This window comes from Geotrypetes seraphini, chromosome 16 (genome assembly GCF_902459505.1).
Source record: "Geotrypetes seraphini chromosome 16, aGeoSer1.1, whole genome shotgun sequence".
Classification (NCBI taxonomy): domain Eukaryota; kingdom Metazoa; phylum Chordata; class Amphibia; order Gymnophiona; family Dermophiidae; genus Geotrypetes; species Geotrypetes seraphini.
Window position 1 is genome coordinate 52621244 of NC_047099.1, and position 13488 is coordinate 52634731.

Consider the following 13488-nt stretch of genomic DNA (forward strand, 5'->3'; position numbering starts at 1 on the left):
TACAACTTCTCTCCCTTTCTGTTCCTTTCCTCCCTAAATCCCATTGTCCTACATCTCTCTCCCTCTCCTGTTTTTAGATCCATTATTTCTTCTATCCCTTCCCCCATTTCCCCTCTCCCCCTCCCATCTCCCCTCTCCCCCAAGTTCATCTCTCCCTCCCCCAAGCCAATCCCCCTTCTCTATGATCTCCCCCCCCTCCACCATCCATCTTCTCCCCATCTCTCCTTCTCCAGTCCATCATCCGCAAGTCCAAGTCAATCTCCCATCTACCCTCTCCCCCCAGCTCTGACTCCCAGTATTGTGGCACCTATCAACAGTTCCAGACACTTCGCACAGCGGACAAACACTTTTCCCATGAGCTGCAGAAGACGCAGCCTTGCAAAAGCCGAGTGAGAAGCATCTCCGCACTGCAGCACTTCCAATGCGCTCACACCGCTCCTCAGGAGCCCCCATGTGCCACCACGTCACCCGGCATTTGCAAGTGCGTGAGGCTCTGGCCGTCATATGGCCGATGAAAGGCCAGCTGCTGGCAGGACCTGGGAGAGCAGGCACACGCCACTGAGCAGCAGCAGCAAGAGTGGTGCATGCAGGTGGTAGATCGGGGGCGTTTGCCAGGCTCCGGGGGAAGCATAAGCGTGCATACGGGAAGATGAGGCATGGGCATCTGCTGCCAGCTAACTAATTAAAGATCACCTTGTTGCTGCCGTTCTGCACGCAGAGATCCACTCAGCTTTCCTTCTGCCACCAGAGTCCTTGCTTCTAGTGTAACTTCTGGTTTTACAAAACCAGAAATTACATTAGATGGAAGGATTCCGGTAGCAGAGGGAAAGCTCGAACGGGTCTCTAGCAAGGGGGCTGATGAATTGGTGAATTTTATTTTTTACAAAAACAAATCGATTCACCCAAAGTGAATCGGTGAATCGATTCGAATTGGATAGCTAATGCAATCATTGTGTCAAATATTTTAGTATGCTTTTGTGGGATCAAGATATCAGGATTTGAGGAGCGTAGAACGATGGATTTGTAAGAAATGGGAGGATTATTTTCTAAATGTGTTATAGAAAGTATTCTGGACCAAATATCTGTCCAGAATACTTGTACCTTGGAACATTTATAAAGGAGGTGTTTAAGAGTACCGGCCTGAGTATGGCAAGACCAACATAGACCTGAAGAAACTGAATGTTTAAATTTAGCGATTTTATTAAGGTCCAATAAGCCCTAAGCAGAATAAAAAAGGTTGATTGATAAATTGAGGCTGACATGGTGGGACGTTCTGATAAAGACCAGAAAGAGTTCCAATTAGTTTCATCTGGAATTAAGTTTAATTCTTCCCCCCAAAGTTCATCAAAGGAAATTACCTCTTGCCTCCCCAATTCATGCATTATTTTATATAATTTAGAAGCTCTTTTTTTCTCTATTAAGAGAGACTGTGTGAACTTAATAAAATTTGGTGAGTTAGGAGAAATATCTCTACCCATCGGTCTTAGGGAGATGAAGGATTCTAAAATCAATTGCCAATTTTGTAATTCAAATTCAGGGGGGTCCAGGATACATTTCAGGTTATTTAACGACATAATTTCACCCTGTAAGGTTACTTGAGATAGAGCCCATATATTCTTTGATAGACAGGTCTCCTTAAGGGTAATTTCTGATACCGATTAAGGACAACTCTGCCTTCACGGCTGCCAGGAAATCTCTCTTGCCAGCTCATGAAGCCAGCCCCAACAAGGATTTCCTTTTGTGTGGCCGTGAGCATAAAGTACACACGCCAGCATCGTTGAGGCCTCGGGGAGAGTACACTGAGCACTTCTTCGGCCAAGAAGTGCTCATTGTGAAAAACGCTAGGCAGGCCTGACAAAATCCAGTCAGCTATGGCAAGAAAAATATGAATGAAAGGCTTCCCTTCAGAGTGGGAATGGCTCTGCCAGCATGGGTTTTTTTTTCTTAAAGAAGCAGACCCCACTTGCTCTCTAAGCTGTAGTCAGTGCCCTCAGGGAAGGTGTACAGCTGAGGCACAACTAACATGGAGAGGGAGGTGGGGGAAAGGAAGTAAGGGACTCGGCCGCCTGAGTGCGACACCCCCCAAGGACAAAAAAGGTCCCTCGCAGGACCCAACCTCTGTCCGGACAAGAACAGGGCCAGAGAAAGGATACCCCTGTTCCTTCCAACAGCCACAACCCAAAGGCCTAACGGGACTGCACAGATTTACCACCTCCACCTGCTGGAGACCGAGAGGGACTGCACAGTCCACTTGTACAGTACTGCTGATAGAATTCAGTGTGTTCTCTGTCTCCACCTGCTGGCATAGGAGCGTAAACCCAACCATCTGTGCAGGTCTGGAGGGATGCTAAAGAAAATGGTAGCTCTTAGCATTGGTGCTACCAGTACCTCACCATCACCTCAACGAGGTAACACAGTGAATCAGCGTGACATGACATTACTCAACAGAGTTGGCTTCAGGGAGAGTATAAACAAGGTAACTGCCCTGTGCCCCTATGGTATAGGGGGCTCCACTGTGCCTACGTAAAACCAGATACAGTCCGCTGAGGTGAGCTTTGGGGCCCCCTAATAAATTTCTGCCCTGGTCCCCAGCACATTTAACTGCGACACCTGCTGAGTATAAGAATAGCCAAGCCCCCCCCCCCACACACACTCACGTATGCTCTCACCTGCACCACGCGAACAAGGCTTTCTGGGTATTTCTCAAATACTGCCGAAAAAGCTTCTACCGGTAAGCACAGGATGGTTGATTCCTCTGCGGCACGGGCCGTCACTGTCCGATATGGTCTCTGGTGTCCCTGTGGTGAGACCGAAACAGTTATAAAATATAGCAAGGGGGTAAAGGGTCTCAGCTGTTGCGTCTTGCCTATCTGTGTGGTCTTCCCAAATATACCCAGGACAGGGACCCGAACCTCAGGAAACGTGATATTTATTTATTCCACTGTAGTAAAAATCAAGCCATTGTGACATCACTGATGAGGTTGGCTCTTATTGGTGGAATGAGGCATTATGATGTCACAATACCAGCTCTGGTTATCAGAGGCTGAAACTTTTCACACTATTTTTTATTCAATTTTCTATCCCGTTCTCCCAGGGGAGCTCAGAATGGTTTACATGAATTTATTCAGGTACTCAAGCTTTTTTCCCTGTACCTGGGGCAATGGGGGGATTAAGTGACTTGCCCAGTGTCACAAGGAGCAGCGTGGGTTTGAACCCCCAACCTCAGGGTGCCGAGGCTGTAGCTTTAACCACAGCACCACACTCTCCCCCTGCTACAAGTCTAAAAATTTAATTAACACTGGACAATAAGGTAACAGAACCAACTCTGTTCTGTGACGCACAATTTCAGCAAGAAGCAATGAAAAAAAAAAAAAAAAAGAGAAGCAGGTCAGTCTGACTTTTCTGTTTTAGGGGAATACAGAAAAGTGAACAGCTCCACAGAGCATGCAGGTGCTCTTCTCTTACCGTGATTACATCCAGGATACTGAGCAGACTGTGAACGCTGTCCCCGGGAAACACTTCCTTCACTACCGATTCCTTCCCATCCTAAAAGACAGAGTGAGAAGGTGGAGAGAGAGTGAGAATGGAGAAAGACAGGCAGAAGGGGCAGGGAGACAAAAGGGGTGGGAGGAGGGAGAAATAGGAGGGAAAGAGATATACAGAAAGGAGAGGAGGAGAGGGATATGCAGGTAGAATCTCAGAACGCCAGGCAGCGATTGACGTCGGAGGTGAAGTTTTGTAAGTCCGGCGCTTGTACGCACCAGGCCTGGCTTGGGGAAGCAGCAGGGAGAAAAAAAATCGCAAAGGCAACGCGATCAACTCGCGTTGCCCTTGCGATCTACTGGTCGATCGCGATCGACCATTTGGATACCCCCTGATGTAGAGCTTCCCCTCCCCCACCCCTTTAGCCTGCCGGTTCAGGTACAGCTCCCTTCCCCACCCACTCCATCCCCTCTCACCTGCTCGGTCAGGCATAGTTCCAGCTTGCCCTCCTGCACCACATAGATGCTTGTATCGGGCTGACCGGGGCGGAAGACGTACTCCCCCTGATGGAACTGCTGGAACACCATATGCTTGCAAAGCTCCAGGAACAGCGGCTTCTCGAAGTGTCCCAGGACCCTAGATGGGGAGAGGGAATAAATAAAATTATCACTTAATAGAGAATCAGGCACTCAACTGTCCCTCCCTCCTTTTTTTTTTTTTTTATTATTTTTAGAAAATGCACAAAACAGAAAACATAACATTCATTAACACAGCCCAATCGGAAAAAAACCAAGCAATAAGAAGGTTCATAGACAAAGGCGCGCCCGGACAATTGAGCGCAGCGCGGAGGCGTGCACCGCTCAAAATTACTGTTTTTAGGGGCTCCAATGGGGGGTTTTGTTGGGGAACCCCCCCACTTTACTTAATAGACATCGCGCCGGCGTTATGGGGGGTTTGGGGGGTTGTAACCCTCCACATTTTACTGTAAACTTAACTTTTTCCCTAAAAACAGGGAAAAAGTGAAGTTTTCAGTAAAATGTGGGGGGTTACAACCCCCCCAAGCCCCCCACAACGCCCCCACAACGCGGCGCGATGTCTATTAAGTAAAGTGGGGGGGTTCCCCCCACGCCCCCCTGTCGGAGGCCTAAAAACAGTAATTTTGAGCGGCGCGCACCTTCGCGCTGCGCTCAATTGTCTGGGCGCGCCTTTGTCCCGGCGCACTTTTGACCTGACACCGATAAGAAAGTCTACCATGTGATTCCCTCCCTCCTTTTAGTACACAGCTCCTTTTAATCTCTCATTTAAATTTGATTTTGATAAATGGTTCTGGGACTATCAAGCCGGATCTTTATTTTCCTTTTCTCTTTAGTTACCTTTATGATGTTTCTCAATCAATTCTTTTAGCTCCATTCTCTGTAATTGTGGACTAACCATACTTTGATAAATTGATATTATCCTAAAAGTAGGGATCATGTGTTTTTGACCCTTTACGATGAAACTGTTTCAGTTCACTGTATTTTTTCTTTTTGACCGATATTGTTGTCAAATGTTTGAAAATTATAAATAAAGATTTAAAAAAAAAAAAAAATCTGATTTTAACATCTGCATTACTACACAGAGGTATTTTCAACAATTTATTAGAAATGTATGTATTTTAAAAGAAATCCAGCTGTTTCCTCAGGATGGATAGAGAGAGAAAGGGTGTCAAAGACTGCAAGAAAAAAACACCAACCAAATGAAAACAACCTCATTTCCCCTTTTACAAAAAACTGCAGTGCGGTTTTTAGCTCCGGCTGTGGCAGTAACAGCTCCAACACTCATAGAATTCCTATGAGCGTCGGAGCTGTCACCGCCATGGCTGGCGCTAAAAACTGCACTACAGTTTTGCAAAAAGAGGGGGGTGGGGGGTTAATATCATAAAATAAAATATTAAAAAATGAAGGATATTAAAATATTAAACGCTGATGTGGCCATGTTTTGGCTCAAACCTGCTTCAGGGGCATAAAATGTTGGAGTGATCTTTTCAATTGAACAAGTTTGTGTGTGGAATAAATCCAGCAGCTTCTTAAAACCCAGGAATTCAAAGCGTGAGCAACACTCAAATGTCACACAGGTACTTGTGGAATATCAAGCAAATGTTATTGGATTTATTCCACGCACAAGCTGATTGGTTCAAATGAAAAGATATTTCTGACATTTTACACTCCTGAAAGCAGGCATGAGCCGAAACACAGCTGGGGCAGTTATTAATGCCCTTCAATTTTTAATTTTTTTAAATGGAGTTATTATAATTTGCTTTGGTTTGGTTCTGCTTTTTCTGTGGAATCTATTGGTAGCTTAGCATGGCTGCCTCAGAGATTTATCAGAGCCTACACTGCTCCCTTGGGGTAGGGAGGGGAACTGCACCAAAAATGAACCAGGATGTCTTTCCTCTTTGCCTTTGGGTCTTATTTCAGGCAGCAACCTCGTTATCCTTTGATCCTTCCATGCTTATGTTTCTTAAAATCTTGATATCCCGCTTTTGAAACAGGTCAATGTGGTTACGTTACCAGGAAGCTGCTGTACAAACTTGGCTCGCCACTGTGTCATATATAGATCAGCCACATGTACTGTCAATTCATTAATTCACAAAAGGCACTGTGTGTATACCTAAATAATCCAACCCCGGTTTGTAGGATCCTTCACAAACGGGGAGGGGAAGCACTGACCTCACATTTTTAAGCATGTAGAGAACCTCAGAGGGCAGGTGGGAGTTAGCGACATCAAACTCAGTGAGGTCGGCTTCCAGCACGGACGGAGGGGGCTCCTTCTGCTGCAGAGTGGGCACTTCCTTCTTAATCCGCAGGATCCTGCAAACCAGAAATGCAATTTCACTCGCAGCAATTACAGGGCGGCAGAGAATTACCTGGAGCCAGGGCAGTGTGGGGGGAAATAAACAAGGCCGGTCACTTACTTTTTGGCGATACTCAACATCTTCTGTTTTCTCTTCATCCTGGACCTGGTGGCTGTAGTGTCCACAAGTGAGGAAGTGGACTGAGAGACCTGTGATGGGAGGGGGGAAGCATTAATAGTCAGCTTAAAGGCGTCACGGAAAGCACCGCTGTGAGTGGCGAAGGCTGAAACGTTTCGTTTTAAACAAATCAGGTGCCAACTCTTACGCAAGGGACAAAAACCACTCCAAACATAGTGAAAACGTACAATTTTAAGTCCAGGATATGCAGAGAATTTTGCAAATGGAATAACCTGCAGATGGATATTCACACAACAGCAAGGTGAAATCCCCAGAGACTTTGTGTCATTCCCAGCTGGTGCATGGACGACAGACTCTGGGGGATGGATGGCAAGAAACTTTTTGCTCTGGTGGCATCTCCATCGCCTCCCACAGCCTCACAGTTATCAGAGAGCTGACATGAAAGAGGTCAAGAGAGGAAACAGAGCAGCACCCCGCCCTCCCCCGTTTTTTAATCTAATGGCTTGCATTCTGTGGGCGTCCAGTGATATAAAGGCTCATTCCCACCTCTTTTCTTAAGTGATAGCTACACAGTCCAGGAAGCTGAATCTTGTACTCAAGCCAGTGGCATAGCAAAGGTGAGAGGTACCTCTCCCCCGCCCTCTTCTCCGCCACAGGCTCCTTTCCTGCCCCCTCCTGCCGCATCCCTTCCCCCGTACCTCTGTAACGTTCCTGGCGCGAGCAGAAAACCCCCCTTCCCCCAAGCTGCTGTCACGCCATCCTCGGCTCTTCCTCCAACGTCACTTTCTAGGCACAGGTCCAGGAAGTGGCATCAGAGAAAGAGCCGACGCTGGCGTGAGCGCAGCTGGGGGTTTGCTGCCCGCGCCAGGAAAGTTACAGAGGCACGGGGGAAGGGAAGCGGCGCACATGCGTGGCAGAGGGAAGTGGAGAGGACGACAGATGTCTGCGCCCTCACTCAGACGGCGCCCTTGGAGGACCACGCCACCGACTCAAGCCAATCGAACTCAGCACTGCTCAAATAGAAAAGGCGCCATGTATGGCTACACAGTGCAAGAGGATGGCTGTTAGAGCACAGAGCCAAGAACAGAGATCTCGGTTCCACCTCGCTAATCCCCTTGTCTCAGACAATGCTACAGCATGTAGCCGATGGCGCTACAGCAAGAGCGAAACCATGACTGGCGTGTCTCAGCCAGCCTCGCCACCGACATGGACTTTGCTTCTGCCCTCTTCCCTCCCCAGCCCCGCTGGTCGCTGTACCTTCCGCATGATCTTGCGTCCATAGAACATGACTTTATCCCGTTTGCGAAAGCGGTACCGTGGAGTTTCCAGCAGCTGAACCTCTATGGAATGAACGGAGGGGGGAAACGTTAGTTTTTAAACCACAAGCAAGTCCGAAGTCTTTACAGCAGACTTGTGTGTGGGCAGACGTGTTTATAGCTATAGATACAATGGTACAGGATCAAGAGAAGGCGAGATGAGACTCGAGAGGGGAAGGACTACCACGTAGCATCAGAAAACATTTCTTCACTTTGGCTTTTCACAGACCAAGAAAGAGCTTATGCAAGAGGTCTTAAGACCGGTGAAGCCTAAAATAAGACAATTTTATTTATTGCTGTCCCGTCTTGGTTTGAACTATGCATACGGGAGGCAGAACTTCAGTCTTCATGCACAGATATGACATTCATACAGAACTCCATAAAGAAAGAGAACTTACTTCTAAGCCGTAGCCGCCTGACAAAAATCAGAATTAATGCAGTTACGATGAATAAGGCAAGCCCGACCCCAATCATCACGGCAAACATCTGGAAAAACAAAAAAACATTAATTCAGAGAAAGTTAAAAAAAAAACCCAAAAAAAAACCAACAACATTCGGAATAGGAACTTAGAGAGTAGAGATGCCCACTGGCACCACATGCGGGAGAACAGGTGTAACCCTCCAAGAGTTACAGAGCAGACACACACACACGCAAACGTTACCCGGAGAAAACAGAAAGCGCACAGGCACGCACACAAAGACTTCACCTAGAGAGTCACAAGTGCACCCACACACGCGAACATACACGCATGCACACGCGCATATCCATATTTCCTGTCTCCACTCACCACGCCGATTTGGAGCGGGTCTTCGACAAAGAGTCCGATGGTCTGCAGAATCGCAGTTAAAAACGTTTCCTGTCAGGAAAGAGTGCAAGGAAATAAGAGAACTGCATGCCCAAAATTTGTTCCACTCATTTCAGCATCCGCTCAGAGTTCAAAGCGCTGCTTCAGTGGTTCTCAACCTTTTTTCAGTCAGGACACACCTGGTGGACGATGGTCACATATGTGACACATCACCTAGAAAAACCTCACTGACCTTTGGTCTGATACAGTGTGGTTATTTTTATGAATCAAATGTAAACATTCTCCACATCCGCAAAAACATTATATCACCCCCCCAACCAAAAAAATGGATGCAGATCAGAAATCACCTTTTCTCTGTGGAAGTTACTATACCAAAAAAAAAAAAATCTGATTCTCATGACTTTTGAGTAAAGACCACCAATAATATCAACATAAATCCCTCCACTAATAGGGCGTGAAATAATAAAAACCCTGAAAAAACTCCTAGCTCAGCATACTGAAGATGTAGCAAAATGAATTAGCACTAATTCCTATGATTCAAACATGAAATCTACCAAAGAATAGGCAGCACTACAAATATACAATAGGGCCCTAGAACACCAATACACCTACTCCTGGTAAAAGAGAATAAGCGGGACTGCTGTAGATCTCAATAGAGATTCAAATGGGATACCACACCTCAATCAGTCATAACACAGAGAAAGACCTTCTCCAAATACAGAACAGGGGATTCCAAATAGCAAAGAGAAACATTGAACTGGGAACCTCGAGAAGCTGAACTAAACATATACCACAATGAGGGTGAAATTAAAAACAGAAATCCATTTCCTTTGGTACTGAACAAAATACAAAGACATCCAAGATGTGGGGGAAGTCGCTGCTTGCTCTGGATCGGTAGCATACAATGTTGCTACTCTTTGGGGTTCCGGAATCTCGCTTACTCTTTGAGACTCTAGAATGTTGCTACTCTTTGGGGTTCCGGAATCTCACTTACTCTTTGAGACTCTAGAATGTTGCTACTCTTTGGGGTTCCGCAATCTCGCTTACTCTTTGAGACTCTAGAATGTTGCTACTCTTTGGGGTTCCGCAATCTCGCATACTCTTTGAGACTCTAGAATGTTGCTACTCTTTGGGGTTCCGCAATCTCGCTTACTCTTTGAGACTCTAGAATGTTGCTACTCTTTGGGGTTCCGCAATCTCGCTTACTCTTTGAGACTCTAGAATGTTGCTATTCTTTGGGGTTCCGTAATCTCGCTTACTCTTTGAGACTCTAGAATGTTGCTACTCTTTGGGGTTCCGCAATCTCGCTTACTCTTTGAGACTCTAGAATGTTGCTACTCTTTGGGGTTCCGCAATCTCGCTTACTCTTTGAGACTCTAGAATGTTGCTATTCTTTGGGGTTCCGTAATCTCGCTTACTCTTTGAGACTCTAGAATGTTGCTACTCTTTGGGGTTCCGCAATCTCGCTTACTCTTTGAGACTCTAGAATGTTGCTACTCTTTGGGGTTCCGGAATCTCGCTTACTCTTTGAGACTCTAGAATGCTGCTACTCTTGGGGGTTCCGGAATCTCGCTTACTCTTTGAGACTCTAGAATGTTGCTACTCTTTGGGGTTCCGGAATCTCGCTTACTCTTTGAGACTCTAGAATGCTGCTATTCTTTGGGGTTCCGGAATCTCGCTTACTCTTTGAGACTCTAGAATGTTGCTACTCTTTGGGGTTCCGGAATCTCGCTTACTCTTTGAGACTCTAGAATGCTGCTATTCTTTGGGGTTCCGGAATCTCGCTTACTCTTTGAGACTCTAAAATGTTGCTACTCTTTGGGGTTCCGGAATCTCGCTTACTCTTTGAGACTCTAGAATGTTGCTACTCTTTGGGGTTCCGTAATCTCGCTTACTCTTTGAGACTCTAGAATGTTGCTACTCTTTGGGGTTCCGCAATCTCGCTTACTCTTTGAGACTCTAGAATGTTGCTACTCTTTGGGGTTCCGCAATCTCGCTTACTCTTTGAGACTCTAGAATGTTGCTATTCTTTGGGGTTCCGTAATCTCGCTTACTCTTTGAGACTCTAGAATGTTGCTACTCTTTGGGGTTCCGCAATCTCGCTTACTCTTTGAGACTCTAGAATGTTGCTACTCTTTGGGGTTCCGGAATCTCGCTTACTCTTTGAGACTCTAGAATGCTGCTACTCTTGGGGGTTCCGGAATCTCGCTTACTCTTTGAGACTCTAGAATGTTGCTACTCTTTGGGGTTCCGGAATCTCGCTTACTCTTTGAGACTCTAGAATGCTGCTATTCTTTGGGGTTCCGGAATCTCGCTTACTCTTTGAGACTCTAAAATGTTGCTACTCTTTGGGGTTCCGGAATCTCGCTTACTCTTTGAGACTCTAAAATGTTGCTACTCTTTGGGGTTCCGCAATCTCGCTTACTCTTTGAGACTCTAGAATGTTGCTACTCTTTGGGGTTCCGCAATCTCACTTACTCTTTGAGACTCTAGAATGTTGCTATTCTTTGGGGTTCCGTAATCTCGCTTACTCTTTGAGACTCTAGAATGTTGCTACTCTTTGGGGTTCCGTAATCTCGCTTACTCTTTGAGACTCTAGAATGTTGCTACTCTTTGGGGTTCCGGAATCTCGCTTACTCTTTAAGACTCTAGAATGTTGCTATTCTTTGGGGTTCCGTAATCTCGCTTACTCTTTGAGACTCTAGAATGTTGCTACTCTTTGGGGTTCCGGAATCTCGCTTACTCTTTGAGGTTCCGTAATCTCGCTTACTCTTTGAGACTCTAGAATGTTGCTACTCTTTGGGTTTTTGCCAGGTACTAGTGGCCTGGATTGACCACCATGAGGATGGGTTACTGGGCTTGATGGACCCAGTAAGGCTAGTCTTATCTACATGATGCACATTTACCATTTCTAATACATTCCACCTAATAAATTCAAAATAAAACTTTTTTTTTTTTTTTAACCTTAGGGCTCCTTTTGGAAAGGTACCGGTGAGGTAAATGCTCTGACGCTCACAGGAATTCTACGAGTGTCAGCATTTTCGGTACCTCACTGGCCCCTGGTAAAAACCTCTACCGCAGCTTTGTGAAAGCCTGTGTTAGTTTTCTAGGCATTTTATTTTTCCATCTAAGTTGGTCCCAATTTCTTTTTCTTCTTTCCTGTCTTTCCATGTGTACTTTTTCCACTTTCATTACATCCCTTTCTGACATATGTTCTCTCTCTCTTCTGTCTGTCCACATAGATTTTGCCCCCTCTCTCTCTTCAATCCTCCGTTTATATTTCAATTTCCATGTCCTCCTCTCCTCCTCTAACTCTCCTATCTCACTTTTTCCCTTGCTTTCTATTCCCTTCTCTTTCACCCACCCGTTACTATACTTCTACCCTCTGTATTCAATATTCTCTTCTTATTTATTTCCTTGGCAACCTCCATGGCCTCTCCCACATAGCTTCACCATGCTCAGTATCTTCCCTCTTGCACCCTTGTAGCCCAGCATCTCCTCTCTCTTTCTCCACCTAGATCTGTTCCCCCCACCTCCTTTCTTTTCTTTACATCTCTATGATCAGCATCTCCCTGCCCCCTTTCCTCTCCAGCGGGAAGTTGTGTCAGAGGAACAGGACCTTAGCTCAGGAAAGGCTCCTGGTCGGTTCAGGCAGCAAGATAGTGCTGCCACTGTTCCTGCCTGTAAAGAAGAGGAATTTGAAATCTGGGGGGGGGGGGCGAGAGGAAGGGGGCCGAGAGAGGACCAAGGAAGAAGCGATGGACCCAAGGGGTTGGAGTTATAAAAAAAACAAAACAGTGCTGGCCCAGTTTTCGCGACACACCGTTTGAGAACCGCTGCTCTGGATCTACGATTATCATGCCAGCCAGTCTGTAAGCATTAGCAAAGCTGCTGGAAGGTCTGGAAGGTGAAAACGTGTTCCAAGAGACAACCAGAATTGATTCAAACCCAAAGGCTATGCCAACAAGAGGGAAATAAATGCATGAGGCATCGTCAGCTAAGGCAAATAAAAACATCCGGTAGACCAGGCTTCCGCTCCCAGGGTCAACCTGGAACAGGAGCACCGTGGAGAGTAGGGAGCAGTGGCATAGCCTGGGTCCCCTCACCATCGCCCCCCCCCCCCCCCTCTGCTTTTATGGATGGCGGGGATGCCAAGTCCTGCAGCCAAAGATGTCTCCTGCCTGGATCACGCAGCAGGCGCGCTTTGGCCGCTAATGCCAGCTCTTGCGCAATTGTATTCAGAACACCCCGCACGTTGTGTCCCTGTCCCATCCCTGCAAGCTTTTGTCCTCATCTGCACAAGCTTGCAAGGATGAGGCAGGGACAGAACTCACGCGGGCACGGGATGGGGACCGAGACAGATTCCGCGGGAGTGGTGATAATTTATGCCTTTTGATGTTATTTTATGATATGTGGGATCTGTTTTAATAACAATTATGTTGTATTGTCAAATTTTATGTACATTTCTTATGTAAACCGTGTAGGTCATATGCGGTCTATATATTTCTAGAGATGCCCAGAGACTGGTCAGCAGCATTAATCTTGTAGACGCAGTGTTACCTGTGGCTGGGGCTGTTTCTCCTCTTCCCCCGACTCAGTCTGTCCCATGCCTGTCGTTTCTTCTCTGAAAACATCTCACTGCATTCTGGGGAAACAAAATAAAACTTAAAAACCAGCTGTCGGACCAGAAGGACTCCAGAGGGGAAACAACCCCTGGTGATGACAGTAACGAAAGCGGGAACTAAGAGAGCCTAGATCAAGATAAACTCTGCCACAATTTCCTTGAGCAATTCTGAACTGAGTCATTTTATCTCCCTGCAACTCAGCGGCTGTATGCTCACTTCTGTAGCATGGAAAGTCAAGACGTCAGAAGTATCACCATCAAATCTCAAGTTCTTTCTTTCTTTAATAA

General features: G+C 46.3%; 1 protein-coding gene across 5 annotated transcripts in view; it reads right to left on the bottom strand.

The window, feature by feature from the left end:
- Window positions 1-13488, bottom strand: part of PNPLA6 (patatin like phospholipase domain containing 6) — a 79384-nt gene that overhangs the window by 57929 nt on the left and 7967 nt on the right. For all 5 annotated transcript variants that reach the window (XM_033924406.1, XM_033924402.1, XM_033924405.1 and 2 more), the window contains exons 2-10: window positions 13137-13221; window positions 8559-8627; window positions 8169-8256; window positions 7712-7794; window positions 6437-6525; window positions 6192-6332; window positions 3960-4119; window positions 3466-3546; window positions 2670-2798 (exon numbers count right to left, since the gene is read on the bottom strand). In XM_033924406.1, coding sequence (XP_033780297.1) covers window positions 2670-2798; window positions 3466-3546; window positions 3960-4119; window positions 6192-6332; window positions 6437-6525; window positions 7712-7794; window positions 8169-8256; window positions 8559-8627; window positions 13137-13184 — 888 coding nt within the window. In that variant the 5' untranslated portion in view covers window positions 13185-13221. The remainder of the gene's footprint in view (window positions 1-2669; window positions 2799-3465; window positions 3547-3959; window positions 4120-6191; window positions 6333-6436; window positions 6526-7711; window positions 7795-8168; window positions 8257-8558; window positions 8628-13136; window positions 13222-13488) is intronic.